Source organism: Ranitomeya variabilis, chromosome 4 (assembly GCF_051348905.1).
Source record: "Ranitomeya variabilis isolate aRanVar5 chromosome 4, aRanVar5.hap1, whole genome shotgun sequence".
NCBI classification, from domain to species: Eukaryota; Metazoa; Chordata; class Amphibia; order Anura; family Dendrobatidae; genus Ranitomeya; species Ranitomeya variabilis.
This window is the reverse complement of record NC_135235.1, coordinates 741963650-741982560: the sequence shown is the minus strand read 5'-3', so window position 1 is coordinate 741982560 and position 18911 is coordinate 741963650. Positions and strand designations below refer to the sequence as shown.

At 42.7% G+C, this 18911-nt stretch overlaps 1 protein-coding gene across 1 annotated transcript in view; it reads left to right on the top strand.

Moving 5' to 3' along the window:
* The window catches only part of LOC143768001 (uncharacterized), a 36566-nt gene extending 19049 nt beyond the window's left edge, over nt 1-17517 (top strand). Inside the window, exon 7 of the mRNA XM_077256620.1 lies at nt 14627-17517. Coding sequence (XP_077112735.1) covers nt 14627-16245 — 1619 coding nt within the window. The 3' untranslated portion in view covers nt 16246-17517. The remainder of the gene's footprint in view (nt 1-14626) is intronic.
* Nucleotides 17518-18911: the final 1394 nt, after the last annotated feature.

The following is an 18911-nucleotide window of genomic DNA, read 5'->3' as shown; positions in this document are numbered from 1 at the left end:
TTTGCCTTGGCAGCTGCTGCCTGGCACTGGCTGCTCCAGGTGAGTTTATCATTAACTAGGATCCCCAAGTCCTTCTCCCTGTCAGAGTTATCCAGTGGTTTCCCGTTCAGTGTGTAATGGTGATATTGATTCCTTCTTCCCATGTGTATAACCTTACATTTATCATTGTTAAACCTCATCTGCCACCTTTCAGCCCAAGTTTCCAACTTATCCAGATCCATCTGTAGCAGAATACTATCTTCTCTTGTATTAACTGCTTTACATAGTTTTGTATCATCTGCAAATATCAATATTTTACTGTGTAAACCTTCTACCAGATCATTAATGAATATGTTGCAGAGAACAGGTCCCAATACCGACCCCTGCGGTACCCCACTGGTCACAGCGACCCAGTTAGAGACTATACCATTTATAACCACCCTCTGCTTTCTATCACTAAGCCAGTTACTAACCCATTTACACACGTTTTCCCCCAGACCAAGCATTCTCATTTTGTGTACCAACCTCTTGTGCGGCACGGTATCAAACGCTTTGGAAAAATCGAGATATACCACGTCCAATGACTCACCGTGGTCCAGCCTATAGCTTACCTCTTCATAAAAACTGATTAGATTGGTTTGACAGGAGCGATTTCTCATAAACCCATGCTGATATGGAGTTAAACAGTTCTCATTGAGATAATCCAGAATAACATCCTTCAGAAGCCCTTCAAATATTTTACCAACAGTAGAGGTTAGACTTACTGGCCTATAATTTCCAGGTTCACTTTTAGAGCCCTTTTTGAATATTGGCACCACATTTGCTATGCGCCTGTCCTGCGGAACAGACCCCATAGCTATAGAGTCCCTAAAAATAAGAAATAATGGTTTATCTATTACATTACTTAGTTCTCTTAGTACTCGTGGGTGTATGCCATCCGGACCCGGAGATTTATCTATTTTAATCTTATTTAGCCGGTTTCGCACCTCTTCTTGGGTTAGATTGGTGACCCTTAATATAGGGTTTTCATTGTTTCTTGGGATTTCACCTAGCGTTTCATTTTCCACCGTGAATACCTTTGAGAAGAAGGTGTTTAATATGTTAGCCTTTTCCTCGTCATCTACAACCATTCTTTCCTCACTATTTTTTAAGGGGCCTACATTTTCAGTTTTTATTCTTTTACTATTGATATAGTTGAAGAACAGTTTGGGATTAGTTTTACTCTCCTTAGCAATGTGCTTCTCTGTTTCCTTTTTGGCAGCTTTAATTAGTTTTTTAGATAAAGTATTTTTCTCCCTATAGTTTTTTAGAGCTTCAATGGTGCCATCCTGCTTTAGTAGTGCAAATGCTTTCTTTTTACTGTTAATTGCCTGTCTTACTTCTTTGTTTAGCCACATTGGGTTTTTCCTATTTCTAGTCCTTTTATTCCCACAAGGTATAAACCGCTTACATCTTAGATATTGTTCCAGCGTCTGGTTGGTACGCTCAGTCTGACCATTTGTCTGGAGATGGTAAGCAGAAGAGAGACAGACATTAATATTGAGTGCAGAGCAAAACCCCTTCCAGAATCTTGAAGTGAACTGTACTCCATGGTCAGAGATGATCTCATCCGGCACCCCATGCAACTGAAAGACATTCTGTATAACCAAGTTCACTGTATCTTTAGCAGAGGGGAGGCCGGTGCAGGGAACAAAATGAGCAGCTTTAGTCAGGCGATCAACTACCACCATGATTGTATTCATGCCCCCGATGTAGGCAGCTCCACAATAAAGTCCATTGATATAGACCCCCAAGGGCGGGATGGAACAGGTAATGGTTGTAGAAGACCCGTAGGTGCCACATGAGGAGTCTTGTAACGGGCACATACCTCGCAAGAGAGAACATAGTCCTTGGTATCCTTCAGGCAAGTTGGCCACCAGAAGAATCGGCTCAGGAACTCTTGTGTCTTCTGTACCCCCCTGTGACCAGCCAACTTGGAGCCATGTACCAACTTGAGGATCTGCAGACGGATGACCTCCGGGACATAGATACGTCGATCTCTGAAACACATGCCACCCTTAAAGACAAGATTAATATCAACAGGTGGGTTGGCCAGAAATACATCACCTTCATAGGCCTCCCTGCACTCCTTCCACAAGTCCTGATCGTGGATAACTCCAATGAAATTGGCATCAGATAGAATGGTCTTGGACGGGGCTCCAGGTACGGAATCCGCTGCATGGATTTGGGATAAAGCATCAGCCTTCCCATTACGAGAACCTGGACGGTACGAGATAACAAAGTTAAATTGATTTAAGAATAAGTTCCGAGCCTGACGAAGAGAAAGACCTCTAGCGGATCTAAGGAACTCTAGATTGCGATGGTCAGTTAGCACTATGATCTGTTGTGCAGCTCCTTCCAGATGATGCCTCCATTCTTTGAAAGCCACAATAATAGCCTGCAATTCCTTGTCTCCCACGTCGTAATTCTTCTCTGCTGAGGTTAGTCTACGGGAAAAGAAAGCACAAGGATGTAGCAGACCCTTCTCTCCAGTTCTTTGGGAGAGAATAGCCACCAAAGCATTATCAGAAGCGTCCACCTCCACAATGAAAGGATGTGTTGGATCTGGGTGTATCAACAGCGTTGCTGATGTGAAACAGATCAAAAGCTTCTTGAGCCTCTGATGACCACTTAAAGGGCTTTTCCTTCTTTGTCAAGGAAGTAATGGGACGGACAATATCAGAAAAATTTCGAATGAAGCGTCTGTAGAAATTTGCAAAACTAATAAAACGTTGGACCTCCTTAATGTTCTTGGATGCCGGCCAGTCAAGGATAGCCTGAATCTTACCAGATTCCATGTTCAGCCCCTGGGGAGAGATGATATAACCCAAGAACTGTGTCTCAGAACGATGGAACTCGCATTTCTCCGGCTTGATATACAGTTGGTTCTCTTTCAGACGTCTTAAAACAGTTTTGACCTGTTCTTCATGTTCCTGTAGAGAGTCAGAAAAGATTAGTATATCGTCCAAATAGATCACCGCAAACTGGTCCAACAAATCTCTGAAGATGTCATTAACAAGGTGTTGAAATGCTGCAGGGGCGTTACAAAGCACGAAGGGCATCACAAGAGATTCAAAGTGTCCATACCGGCATCTGAATGCTGTCTTCCACTCATCCCCTTGACGAATACACACCAAATTATAAGCCCCATGAAGATCCAGCTTGGAGAACACCTTAGCATGGCGGACTCTTTCCAGTAATTCGGGAATCAGAGGCAAAGGGTAACGGTTTCGTACGGTTACCTTATTGAGTTCCCGATAGTCAACACAGGGTCTCAGGGTCCCATCCTTCTTCTTTACAAAAAAATGGGTGCCCCTGCTGGTGAGGATGAAGGACGTATGAAGCCTTTGGCCAGATTTTCATCAATATACTCCTTTTAAGGCTTGAAGCTCAGGTGTGGCCAAAGGGTATACGTGACCAAAAGGAATATCTGTCCCAGGAAGCAACATAATGGAACAGTCATAATGCCTGTGTGGAGGAAGTTGATCTGCATTCTTCTTGTCACAGAGGTCAGAGAACTCTTTATATGCTGGAGGTAAAGAAGATACCTGTACATGTGGTTCCGTAGCCGTGGACTCAGGGACAGCTTCTGTTAACGCTGAGTTGCTCCTTGTTGGAAAGATAATCTCCTTTGTCTCCCAGTTGATAATTGGGTTCTGAGAACGCAACCAAGGAATGCCTAAAATCACAGGAAAATGAGGAGAAAAAATTAGCAAGAAAGAAAGTTGCTCCTGATGATTAGGCTCCAACAAAATTTCAAGGGGTACGGTCTCCTGATCCACAGGCCCAGAGATTAAAGGTGACCCATCCACTGTTTCCATGGTAATTGGAGAGGCTCTTTGCTGAATTTTAATACCATGTTCCTTGGCAAATGCGACATCCATGAAATTGCCACCTGCACCAGAGTCAATCATAGCTGAACTGGAAATCCACTTTCTTGAACACAGGATCTTAATAGGGAGAGAACAGTGAGCGTTCTTTTCCTTCAGCTCCTTGGGGGGTGAAGTCATAGAAAGTGAATGGAATACAGCGTTTAAAGGCAGGCTACATTCAGAGATGTCAGATTCATCATCACAGTTGTCATACTCCCCTATTTCTGCTAGCACCTTGTTAGGCCGTCTAGGACACTTAGGACAATTGATCAAGAAGTGGTCAGACTGGCCGCAGTAGAAACATAGACTTTCACGAAGGCGATGCTCCCGGCATTCATTGATCTCGCATCTCTGAACGGAATCAATTTGCATGGGCACCTCCTCCACTTCCCGAGATGTTTTACCTGCATGGTCTTTGGAAGGAAGGGAAAAGTTAGAAATACGGTTATATGCAGCAAATTTCTCCTGCCTACGCTCAGTAAGGCGAATGTCTATGCACACACAATGCTGTATAAATGTCTCTAGTTCTTGTGGTGACTCTGAGCGAGCTAGTTCATCTTTTATACTAGACAGACCCCTTTTAAAAATAGGCAATTGTGCATAACTGTCCCAATTGGTATCTACCGCCAATCTCCTGAATTCAGTGGCATACTCAATAACAGAACTTTTAGCCTGGCGTAAAGACAACAAAGCAGATTCAGCGGTTGCACGATGATTAGGGTCATCAAACATTAATGCCATAGCGGCCAAGAAATCATCCAAGTCATTTAACCGTGGGTCACGTGACTCAATCATCGGATTCGCCCAGGCAAGCGCTCGAGAGGTCTGTAGCATTATTACACACAATACTTTGGATCTATCAGTAGGAAAACTGTCAGCATGCACATCAAAATATAGCATACATGGATTCACAAAGCCACAAAATTTGTTGCGATCACCATTAAATCTGAATGGGGGCAACTTAGGTGGGCTAGCTGGTGGCGGTTGCCCAGAGGGTAAAGTCACTTGTGCAGCTATTTGCGTGCTTATGTCCTGAAAAGCCCATCCATACTGGGACTCTATGCCAGTAAGTTTGTTTTCCTGGGCTGCCATGCGATTGCTTAAGTCCTGCAAAGTTTGTCCAAACACTTGTTGATTGTGTTCAAAGCTTCCAAACTACTTCTATTGCAGACCTTCCACATCTTTCTGCAGTGATCTAATTATGGAAAACACCTGCTCTAATCTGCTCTCTGCAGTCATTGTTCCAGCAGTCTCCTTTTTTTTTATGGCTAGATTATCCTGTAATAATTATAGGGGATAATTCAGGAGACTCTTTGCGTGGAACAAGACAACAGGACACAGTTTTATAAGTGGTAAAGTTTATATTATCACACGGTGATTCAAGCAGGTGCAGAGAGAAACTCAAGTCCACAACACCTGGTGCAAATAATAAATGCAGCTTAGCAGTCAAGAGGAAACTTCAGAGGTAGATGCAAACAAACAGAAAGTCTATGAAGCACAGTTATTCTTGAGGAAACTTGACACGAATAGATCCTTGACTTAGTCCAGACACAGATAGATATGCTATTAGGCAGTTCAAATCATATCTTAGCTCAACCAGGGAGGCCTGGTTAATAGTCTCAGGTTTTGCAGAGCAGAAACGGCTTACATGTCTAGCAAATGCAGATGGAAGTAACACGAGCAGCAGATAAAGGAGGATTACTGAACACTTGTGTAGGCAGCAGGAACTCAGAGCAGTGTGGCAGGATCTCCAACACAGGTTCACAGGAGCAGGTGCAAGGCCAGGGAGTAATCAGGAGCTGGATGCAAAGCAGTATAATCTAGCACAGACTGAAGGCTGGGGTGGAGTTTTATAGCAGGAAGACAAGTGCACATGAGACCAAAGAAGCCATGTTGAAAAAGGGCAGTAATGCACAAAAGGTAAAAAATGTTCAGAGTCCTGACAAACAGGCACAGGCACACAGGGGTCGTCACTCTAAGCCGAGGGCAGAAGAATAACCGACAAAGCAGGTCCCAGAAAGAGGCTATAAAAAGCCTCAGAGAAGCCAAAATGAGGCTATCCAGATTTAACCCTAGATACTCCAAACAGAAAGATCAAGGTGCTCAAGGACTGGCCAACCCAGTCACCAGACATATGAACATCACTGAGTATGTTTGGGGTAGGATGAAAGAGGAGGCTTGGAAGACAAAACCAAAGAATCTAGATGAACTCTGGGAGGCATGTAAGACGGCATTCTTTCTATTCCTGATGACTTCATTATTAAATTGTATGAATCATTGTTGAACTGCATGGATGCAGTCCTTCAAGCTCATGGAAGTCACACAAAATATGAAATAGCACCACAACTTCATTCACCAATGTTAGGCAACATATATTTGTATTTTAAGTTAATTATTTGTTTGAATATCACATTACTTTCTGTGGGTGACAAAACTTTTGTCTTGCCAAAATCTGACCATTCTGTGAAATATTAACTAATCAATATTTCTGCATTGATGCCAATTTATTTTCTTAACCTAAACCACATTTCGGAGGGTTTCAGCTTTCAAAAGAATAATTTATACAACCAATGGATGAATTTAACGTCAGGTTATAAGCTTTTATTTACATAACATGGATAAGCCACATAACTTCTGTCAGGGAGTGTACATACTGTATAACCTGCTTTGGGTGAAATTTTTTGTTTGAAATAAAAAAGAAAAATTGGCCTGCTACAGGTCTGCACATTTGGTTGTTCCAAAACTGACTATTGCCATATATACTGTAGAACTTGGTTTGTGTGAAATTCCCATAGCTAGAAATAAATTAAAGAAATGGCCTGCTACAGGTATACACATTTGGTCCTTTGCTACTTGGTCCCCAGCCGCCACTATTTTGTCCCGGTGAGGCGTCTCCACCTTATACCAGCACGTGTTCACTATGATCACCCGTGCCCTTTCCAACATGGTTTCTGTGATTGTCCAATTAACGTCCAACACATTGATAATCGCGTGTGCTGAGGCATGCTACAATTCCCTGACAACACACTGAGTGATTTTGTGGAGGCTGGGCCCGAGTCCCACCATGGCATGGCACATGTGCTGCCTACACGTAGGATTGTTGGACCTACTTCTATCATGGTTTCCTCCACATCCTACTCCAGTTCCTGGAGCCCCTACTTCTCATCTATCATCTTTGATTTGCTATCTCAGAGCATGTTGTCTACATCAGCTGGAAGCTCTGCAGCACTGCCTTAGCAAAGCGGAAACAGACCGCTGAAAGTAATTTGTCAAGGAGACAAACTGTATACCGCTGCAGAGTTATTGAAAGGAATAACAGACCAGACAGATATGTGGCTCTCTCCGCAGACCCTACAACCAGCTATGGTGGTGTGTGATAATGGGTGTAACCTGGTGGAGATTCTGAAGGTTGGCAAGCTCACACACGTACCATGCTTGTGTAAGGTGACTGATTGAGGTATTTGTGGGCGAGCTGCTGCTTCTGCACATTCTGGCACCCTACAGACAAAACGTGTCCCAGTCCCAGAGTGCTGCTGTGTGTGGGGTGCACCACATTTACTTGTGGCCCATAGGCTTCCATTGTCTGTATGCTCCCATATTCCAGAACCTTCAAAGCAAACAATCCGGGGGACATTGAATTTGTTAAAGCAGTCAAACTTTTATTGACAGCCTTCGGTCATTACAATAAGGCATATAGGATAGGGCTCAATGGGTTAAGGACTTTCCCACAGGTACTGGACTTAACTTTAACCCTAATTCTCGGTATGGGCAGAGCATCTCTCTTGCTAACTCCGCTAGCCCTAGGAATTCTTCTCCATCACAAGCAATGCACCCAAATTCCATCACCTCCTGCCTCTGAGAGTTTAAGTCCTTCTTTCCCTGCAGCTCCGCAGGCTTAGAGCACTTAAAGGCCCCGATGTCCATCTCAAGGTTCCCAAGCCTACAGATGGATTTGCATGGAAGGGTTTTTGACAATGCACTGCTTTGATTAACATACTCACACTTTCCCTAGCAGCCTATTGACTGTGACTGCTGCAGTCACCTCACCACACTTTCTCTAACTGAATGTGACACTGAAATTGGCCCTAGCCCTCAGTTGCTGAAAACCTACACAGTTGCCAGAGCTTCTGATCAAAGTATGCCGCATGGGCGCCCATTTCCACAGTCAGCTACAGCTACCGTCGCTCTGGCAGTGTTGCAGCAGCACATGCAGGTGCCAGCTCACCGACTGGTGTGCGACGTGGCCATGCATTGGAATGCCACACTGCACAAGCTGGCAAGGCTTTGTGAGTGGCAGAGACCAGTTGTGAAATACCAGCTCCATCGTGCTTGTCTGTATTCTGGTCAGACTCTGCACATAACTGAAGAGTCAGCATGGATGTATGACATGTTTGCGGTTCTCCAAGACTTTGAGAACTCCACAAAGATCATGAGCAGTGATGATGCCATCACCAGCACAATGCTTCCGCTTCTATGCCTACTTCAACAGTTGCTGCTGACAAACATGAAGCTTTACTTGCAGATCAGGTGGAAATGGAGGAAGGCATGAGACATGGAGATACTACCCAGCTCAGCCTCATTTAATATGCTCAGTGCAAATTGGCTAACAATGAGGAGGTAGAGAAATAGGAGCACAACAGAGTCTAGTACACACACAAGTTTCCTATGTGGATGGGCTGAGGAGGGGAATGAGTAGGAAGAGATTAGAGGAGATGGGGAATAGTCAGCATGGTGGAGACAGGGAAGTTTTGGCTGTAGGGAACTTGGCACATATGGCATACTTCATGTACTGCTGCCTTTCCCGTGACTCTCGTGTTATATTCATTTTAGCCAGAAAAGAGTACTGTTGTACACCCTGCTAGACCCACGCTTCAAGGAGAAGTTTGCACCCAGGGGTGAACCTAGCCACACTGCTGCCTGAGGCAAACTTCAAAACAGCGACCCCTCAAACACATATACAGTACAGCCCCCCTATAGGGCTCCCATCTCATATACAGTCCCCCATACATTACATGAGTGATAACTATTGTACATGGAGCGCCCCCTGATGCAGGGCCGTGGGGTACCCGGTACTGGGCCTCTCTGTCTCAGTTCTGGGGTTGTCACGGTGGCTAGACCCGGTCCGTGACCCGGCTAAGGGGCGTCCAATAAAAGGTGTGATGGTGGTGCGTGGTGCAAGTCGCGGTGAATAACGAGGACTCAGGGTTGCAGTCTCTTTACTGAAGGCTTCAGGATCCTCAATCCAGAGTACTGCTAACAGGGCTGGCTGAGACCGGCCGGTCCGATGGCACATCCAGAGTTCCCTTTGCAGGCGGAAATCTTTGCCTACCTTCTAGCGCCTGTGTGTTGTAGTACGTCCCTGCTGAACCCACGGGATAGTCCTCACAACTGTTGTGTCTCTCTGATGTTCTCTCTCTTCCTGTTGGTCTTTCTCTGATGTTCTCTTCTCACACAACTATTCTAATGTTCTTCTCCGTCCCCCAGATGATATGGCTAGGAAGCAACCGTATGACGGGTAGACCTGGAGTTCTTCCGGGACACTAGTGACGCCCCTCTCCCACAGTTGCCACCTATGTCTGCTTAGGTGATTTAGGTGAGACGGCCAACCTATAATTAACTGTCCTGCCGTTGCTTTGAATAAATGCTTGGAGCCAATACTTCCTCGGTGTTTCCGGCCACCGGCGTCGCGCCTCAGTAGGATGTTGCCTCGATCTTACAGCACGACTCCTACTGGTGTTGTCTCCTTTTTGCTATGATCTCGTTTCTCACTCTTCACAATAAACCTCGCTTCTTGGCCTTTCTTGGGGTACCGCCGCAATGAAGTGCAGGCGCGGTCCTGTAACGTTCTTTCCTGTTCGCTAGGCCTCTGTCAGGATCCCACCCCTGACAGGGACCCCCCTGAATCTTCCCCTGCAACACCCTCTGCCACAGGATGTTGCCTGGTTCCAACCCAGTCAGCTTCTCTCTAACTTTCTATCCAACCCCCAGTTTTACCAGATTGCGAGGAGTGGCCTAATGCATAGTGCCCTTTGCTCCCCCTGGAGGTCAGACTATGAAGTGTATTGGTGTCTGTGATACCTGGTCAGGTGAACTCCTTAAGTGCCATCAGACGTACCATCACTCCCCTTAGCGGCGGAGCATCAGTACTGCAACGACCAGGACTCTGGGGCGCTGCATACATTCTACAATAGGTCATATATCAGACAGTATAGTCCTCTATACAGTATTCTGGGCACCACAGTGCCCCATACAGAATAATGAGCCCCATATATTGCTCCATACACATGATGCTGCATACTGTATATTGGCCACACATGATGCTCCATACTGTATAATGGCCGCACATGATGCTCCATACTGAATAATGGCCACACATGATGCTCCATACTGTATAATGGCCCCACATGATGCTCCATACTGTATAATGGCCTCACATGATGCTCCATATTGTATAATGGCCCCACATGATGCTCCATACTGTATAATGGCTCCACATTATGTTCCATACTGTATAATGGCCCCACATGATGCTCTATACTGTATAATGGCCCCACATGAAGCTCCATACTGTATAATAGCCCCACATGAAGCTCCATACTGTATAATGGCCACACATGATGCGCCATACTGTTTATTGGCGACACAGTGCTCCATACTGTATATTGCCTTTACATGATGCTCCATACTGTATAATGGCCACACATGATGCTCCATACTGTATAATGGCCACACATGGTGCTCCATACTGTATAATGGCCCCACATGATGCTCCATACTGTATATTGGCCACACACAGTGCTCAATACTGTATAATGGCCGCACATTATACTGAGTACCGTATAATGGCCACACATAGTTACTCCTACACACCTTGCACACACGGCTCCGCTCTGTACACACGCGGCTCCGCTCCATACACCTCATACACCGCTCTGCTCCGTACACCTCATACACACGCAGCTCCGCTCCGTACACCTCATCCACATGCAGCTCCACTCCATACACCTCATACACACACTTCTCTGCTACATCCACACTGTAAACCCCTCCTGACCCCACACATAAGGTAGCATGCCATGCTTACCATGGCAACCAGCAAAGCAGAGTCCTGCAATCCATGGAGGTCCCGATCATGTGACCCCTGACTTCTCCCCTCCTGTGATCTCATCACAGGTCCTGTGCGCACAGAGCAGCCAATAGGTTCTTTGAGTGACGACTGCCGCCTGAAGCAAAGGGCTCCACTTGCCTCATGATAGCGGCGCCCGTTTGCACCTCTCCCTCCTGAGATGGAGGGGTGTACTAAAATGGCGATATACCAGAAGGTCAGAAGGAAAAGATGTTGACACATTCTCCATCAGACAACACTAGCAGCAGGGGGCAGCTTGCCCATCCAAGGAGGCAAGGCGAGTGAGACGCACACCATGTACAGCAGATGCAGGGGTACACTGTCAAAGACCTGGCCCAATTTCATGACACCCTCTTAGCGTCCAGGCCCTGATTACTAGGTATTTTTGTCAAGGATGGAAATGTTTTTAAATAGGGTCATGCAGTAACTGGCTTACAAAACAAGCATACTCCATAATTCCTCTGTGACGTTCAGATATTGGGTCTCAAAGCTGGACACCTGGCATGATCTGTCCCTCTATGCCTTGGAGGTGTTGTGCTTTCCTGCGCTAGCATCTTGTCTGAGCGAGTTCTTAGTGCCGCTGGGGGATCTTAATAGACTGGCACTTTCACCTGTCAACAGAAACTGCTGACAGGCTCACTCTGATAGAAATGAACAAAGCCAGGATTAGACATGGCTTTTTCACACCACCAGATGACAGCAGTACTACAACTACACTTTGTTCACAATATTTGAATAAGGTAGTACAGTTGGTGCCTTGAAGTGAGTATGAATGACCCTGCTTTTAATTTTTGGCACTTGGCGTATAGCTTTATGGGTTTACAAGTACCACTGCATGACAATTTGAACAGAATGTGTAGTAGGACCTCCCTTATGTCTAATAAAGGGTGTATCTGAGTCCTTAATTTTTGGCTCTTCTTGCTTTCTTCATAAATTACACTGAAATTTCCAGTTTTTGAATTAAAAAAATCAATTTCGGTTTACTTTAATTGATAATTTTTTTAATAAATACTTTTTATATGCAAGTCATTATACAGTAAAAGTAAAGTACTTTTTTCCCTGTAAACTCTTAATTTCTCTATTCTTGAATGACTTGTGTGAGTCTCTGCGGCCGCATGTTTTGCGACTGTTAGACAGCCACAAAACGTGCAAGAATTACCAATCCACATACTCTAATTATTCCAGAGAAGTTCACCTTTAGTTACTCATGTTTTACTGATGAAGACTGTTTGATCATTTCAGTAGATGTTATTTTCTATACTCGGTTTTTGACTCCAGCAGTTAGTTCCCGAAATACTTTGATTTAACCACTAACCACAGCCAGTTTTATCTTCCTAGTCAGGTCTCATATTTCAAATTTGACATGTGTCACTTTATGTTGTGATATCTTTGGAATTCATCAAAAAGTGTAATAGGAAACAAATGGACCTTACAAATAATTTTACAACTTCTCTTGAATCCAACAATACCCTATATACAATTGTACACTACTGTCTGGGCACATGGTGGAGTTAAGACGAGAAGGAGCGCCATTTAGCTTTTCGAATTTAAATCTTGCTTGAATAGTTTGGAGACACAATATAGTGGGGGCACTGTTCATGGTCACCTGGCAACTCAAATATGGCTACTACGAACAAGCTTGGCGCGATCTACTCCATTTTCCATATCACAGGGATTGCCTTGCTCATCTTCCTATAACCCGTTATCGACCAGAGGTATTTTTGGTTTTGCATTTTCATTTTTTGCTCTTCCCAGAGCCATAACTTTCTTATTTTTTGGTCAAAATGGCTATGTGAGGGCTTGTTTTTTGCAGGACGAGTTGTGCTTTTGAACTACACCATTGGTTTTACCATGTCTCGTACTCGAAAACGGGAAAAAAATTCCAAGTGCGGTGGAATTGCCAAAAAAAGTGCAATCCCACACTTGTTTTTCGTTTTTGCTTTTTTATTAGGTTCACTAAATGCTAAAACTGACTTGCCATTATGATTCTCCAGGTCATTACTTGTTCATAGACACCAAACATGTCTACGTGGTGAAAAAAAAATCCAAACTTTGTTTAAAAAGAAAAAAATTTAAAAAAATTGTGCCATTTTACGATACTAGTAGTGTTTCCTATTTTCGGGATCTCCGGTTGGGTAAGGGTTTATTTTTTGCGTGCCGAGCTGACGTTTTTAATTATATCATTTTGGTGCAGATACGATCTTTTGATCTCCCGTTACTGCATTTTAATGGAATGTCGCAGCGACCAAAAAAAAACATAATTCTGGTGTTTTGACTTCTTTCTTGCTACGCCGTTTAACGATGAGGTTAATCCTTTTTTTTTTTATCGATGGATCTAGCGATTCTGAATGCGGTTATACCAAATATGTGTATGTTTGATTTTTTTATTATTATTATTATTATTATTCTTTTATTTTGAATGGGGAGAAAGGTGGGTAACTTGAACTCTTATATATTTTTTTTATGTTAAAAACTTTTTTTTTTTACTTTTGGCATGCTTCAATAGTCTTCATGGGAGACTAAAAGCTGCCATAACTCGATCAGCTCTGCTACATACTGGCGATGATCAGATCACCTGTATGTAGCAGAATTACTCACTTGCTATGAGTGTCCACCACTGGGTGGCACTCCTAGCAATCCAGCAGTGACATACCTAGAGGTCTCCAGGAGAGTTCTGGTAGTAATGCCAATGCATCGGTGACCTGCCATCACATTACGGGTTACCGGTGGGTGAGATTTCTAGCTATGATTACCGGAAGAGCATGTTAAAATGCCTCTGTCAGCGTTTGACAGTGGCATCTAACGGGTTAATAGCTGCGGGTGGATCACAATTCCACCCGCGGCTGTTCTGGGCACATGTCAGCTGTTCAAAACAGCTGACGTGAGTGGAAAGATGTGGGCTCACCGCCAGTGCCCTCATCAAAGGCAGAGTGTTCGACAGCGGCGTACTATTATGCCCATATGTCAGAAAGAGGTTAAAAGATATACACGGATTTGGACTGATATAGAGACACCTAGGCTTGGGCCACGTTGTTACCTGCTGTTCTGTTGTGAGAGATGGGAAGAAGAATAGTTAGGATGCCGGGTCAGAACAAGGAAGGCGGAGAAAATGCCAAATCAGAAGATGCAAGAGTAGTCCGTAAAGGGGCCAGGGTCACAACAGGTAACGAATTCAGAAGTCGGGAGCTGAGAACAGAGAACTGAACCAGAGGAGAATAAGCTTGTATCTGGCACCTTCCAGCAGAGCTGACATTGCTGGATTGGTTTTTAGAAGCCATGTTGCTTTTCAAAAGACTTTGAGCCACTAATAATGTGGAAATCTGTTTTTCCACTGACAGATGATGGACCTGAGTGGGGACTTTTTTTTTTAAATGAGTATAGTTTTAATTGGTATTATTTTTGCCTACAATACAGTTTGGTGGCTTTTTATTCGAGCACTACAATCTACTCGTGCATGTTATGAGGTTTTCGATTAGCCTATGAACTGTCATTGTCTTAGTAAATCAATATTTTTGCATAACTTGCTATTTTTACAGGCAGTTAGAAATGTTCAAAAATATAAGTTAAGGATATTTTATTAAAAATGAATAACTGATTTTATTCTTGGCAGATGACTGTACCAGGAGAACAGAAGGAGAGCTGATATCTTCAATTTTTAAATCAGATGATCTTGAGATTCCACGGGATACAAATAAAGGGACTGCCATTACTCCAAACACACCATCATCCCTTCACAGCGATGATCTCTCATCTGATGCTTTCAAACATGTCCTGGAATCTGATTCATTACAGACTACTAAGGAAAATCAAAGTCACAAATTAAGCATTCAAAAACTAACTGCTCATGAAGCAAAAAAATCATTTTCAGGTTTAGAATATGGAAATCATTTTCCTTCTGAAAAATCTTTACTGAAACATCAAAACATTCACTCAGTAAAGAATAACTATTCTTGTTCCAAGTGTGGGAAATGTTTTAACAAGAAACCAAATCTGGTTAATCACCAGAGAACTCACACAGGAGAGAAACCTTTTTCATGTTCACAATGTGAGAAATATTTTGCAAGTAAATCAAATCTTATCAGACATCAGAGAAGTCACACAGGGGAGAAGCTATTTTCATGTTCAGAATGTGGGAAATGTTTTAACAGGAAAATGCATCTTGGTAGACACCAAAGAACTCACACAGGGGAGAAACCATTTTTATGTTCAGAATGTGGGAAATGTTTTACAGTGAAATCAAATCTTCTCGAACATCAGAGAACTCACACAGGGGTGAAGCTTTTTTCATGTTCAGAATGTGGGAAATGTTTTACAGAGAAATCAAATCTTGTCAAACATCAGAGAACTCACACAGGGGAGAAGCCTTTTTCCTGTTCAGAATGTGAGAAATATTTTACAAGGAAATCAAATCTTATCACACATCAGAGAAGTCACACAGGGGAGAAGTTATTTTCATGTTCAGAATGTGGGCAATGTTTTAACAGGAAAATGCATCTTGATAGACACCAAAGAACTCACACAGGGGAGAAACCATTTTTATGTTCAGAATGTGGGAAATGTTTTACAGAGAAATCAAATCTTGTCAAACATCAGAGAACTCACACAGGGGAGAAGCCTTTTTCCTGTTCAGAATGTGAGAAATATTTTACAAGTAAATCAAATCTTATCACACATCAGAGAAGTCACACAGGGGAGAAGCTATTTTCATGTTCAGAATGTGAGAAATGTTTTACAAATACATCACATCTTAGTGCACATCAGAGAACTCACACAGGGGAGAAGCCTTTTTCCTGTTCAGAATGTGGGAAATGTTTTACAGAGAAATCAAGTCTTGTCAAACATCAGAGAATTCACACGGAGTCTTTTTCATGTTCACAATGTGAGAAATATTTTACAACGAAATCAAATCTTATCACACATCAGAGAAGTCACACAAGGAAGAAGCTATTTTCATGTTCAGAATGTGGGAAATGTTTTAGATATACATCACATCTTAGCGCACATCAGAGAACTCACACAGGGGAGAAGCCTTTTTCATGTTCGGAATGTGGGAAATGTTTTGCAGAGAAATCAAGTCTTGTCAAACATCAAAGAATTCACACAGGGGAGTTTTTTTCATGTTCAGAATGTGGGAAATATTTTACAAGGAAATCAAGTCTTAACGCACATCAGAGAACTCACACAGGGGAGAAGCCTTTTTCTGTGCAGAATGTGGAAAATATTTTGTGAAGAAATCAACTCTTCTTTTTGACCAGTAAAGTCTCTTAGGGGAGAAACCTTTTTTATAATCTTAATGTGGTAACTGTTTTGCTTGTAATTCAACTTAATGAACATCAGAGCAGTCACACAGGGGAGAAGCTTTTTTTCCATGTTCATCATGTTGGAAATGATTTACCTGACAACCCCATGTCATTACCCATGTTTGGCCTCGTTAAAATAAAAACACTCATCTCGGCTTCCGTGCCGGTGCCATTCCAGTGGTGCCGGTGCCATTCCAGTGGTGTCGGGACTTACATTCCCGAGGCTCACAAGAGGTCGTTGCATCACATGAGCCCTGCTCCCAATCAGTGCCAGCTTTACTGTCCTCAACACCTTGGATGTATTGAATATCAACTGGAAGCCAGGGCTGCAGCTGTTCTCTGACTTTGTGATGTTTGATGTGGGGATGGTGACACCAGTGCTGATTGGGGGCAGGTTTCACATAATGTAACAACCTTACATCAACCCCAGGAATGCAGGTGCCGACACCGCTGGAAAATGCCAGAGAATCCATTATCATACCTATAGCGTGAAAAATTAATTACTGGAAAATCATATTTTATTGACCGTCAAAAATAACTCATTAGAGGAGAAACAATAGATATATTGTTATTGACAAATTGTACAAAAAGATGTAACAGACAGTCATATAATTAAATAAGAAAGGGAAATTACTTTACAACTTACCATAGTTTTTTGACACTATCATGGAAAACCTTAAAATCCATAAAGCAATGCCTGCCTATAAGCCCCAAATCAGTAGATCGCTGACTCCAGCTATGTCATGTTTACTATCTATATGGAATCGCGCTAAAAAGCATAGTGGTGATCTTGAACTTCTGCAGTCTTCAGGAGTGATGCTCTTGCTATTGTTGGTAATTATATAAAATCCTGAAGGACTGAGAACATCCCACTACTCAGCCCACGTGAGGTCATCAAGGAGGGGAGTCTGGGTGTAACTTAGGTGCTGATAAAAGGTCAAGGTTAATTAAGATCTGGGTTCATGCAGAAAGATATACTGTATATCGGTGTATGCACAATCTCTCTCACTGGACATTCCCAATCAAAGTGCTCTCCTTCCCTAAGCCAAATCATCTCTCTGGTCACCATAGTAAGCTTCTTGCTTTACTCTTGTTTATTTTATGCACTGCATATGCTGTAGTGTTTGTCCCCTTTGTAAAACTTTTTGTATATTTTTTTTTAATAAACTCTGCCTATCGTTCTGGATTAAACATAAAATTTAATAATTCTGTCCCTTTTATTCTGTAAGCCGCACCCTGAAGCCATATGCTAACAGAAATCAGGCATCCAGTCAGCCTGTATAAATAACTTTCGCATAATTGTTCGGAAGATAGGAGCAGCAGAGCGCTGTTCTTGACAGAAAGATAACAGTGCGCAACCTCTGAGGTGGTGATATTTGACAATTGGTGGTTGTGGAGGGATTCTGTGTGATCTCTCCGGTTCATGTCTTGACAATTGTTGGCAGCGGTGGGGTTCAGCATTACCCCCTTGAGCGGGATCTTTGACGCACACACTTTTAGCAAGAAAAAGATCTTGCTAATAAGTGAGTGTGTCTTATAGACTGGAGGCAGTGCAAACAAATAAAAAAGTCCACTCACCTTTCAGGGTATTAAGCATGAAATACTTTGCAAGAAATAAGCCAGAGTAGCTGCAGCACGAACACCAAAAGTGTGAAAAATTCAGCGAGGAAGCTTGTACATTGTTTGTAAAACTTAGCTTTTAATTAGCCATATATAACATGCTCCAAACAAACTTGATGGTAATATGACAGTGCAACAAGAAGGTTTCAGATCTACGCGTTTTGCCAAAAGTCTTACTCGTGGTCTACTTGCTGTCTGAACAATTAGGCAATTTAAGAAAATGATAGTCAAGTAATAGTCGTTACCATACACGTGTGTGGTATCCAATTAGGGAATATCAAATGCCATACAAAAAAAAAAGTGCTTGTACAAAATAGAAATACAAATGAATTATTAAGCAAAACATAGCAAGTAATGACAACCCCATTTGCATATAAAAATATTGTTAATATTGAAGAATAAGATCTTGTATTAACCCCTTCACCCCCAAGGGTGGTTTGCACGTTAATGACCGGGCCAATTTTTACAATTCTGACCACTGTCCCTTTATGAGGTTATAACTCTGGAACGCTTCAACGGATCCCGGTGATTCTGACATTGTTTTCTCGTGACATATTGTACTTCATGATAGTGGTAAAATTTCTTTGATATTACCTGCGTTTATTTGCAGAAAAAATGGAAATTTGGCGAAAATTTTGAAAATTTTGCAATTTTCCAACTTTGAATTTTTATGCCCTTAAATCACAGAGATATGTCATGCAAAATACTTAATAAGTAACATTTCCCACATGTCTACTTTACATCAGCACAATTTTGGAACCAAAATTTTTTTTTGTTAGGGAGTTATAAGGGTTAAAAGTTGACCAGCAATTTCTCATTTTTACAACACCATTTTTTTTTAGGGACCACATCTCATTTGAAGTCATTTTGAGGGGTCTATATGATAGAAAATACCCATGTGTGACACCATTCTAAAAACTGCACCCCTCAAGGTGCTCAAAACCATATTCAAGAAGTTTATTAACCCTTCTGGTG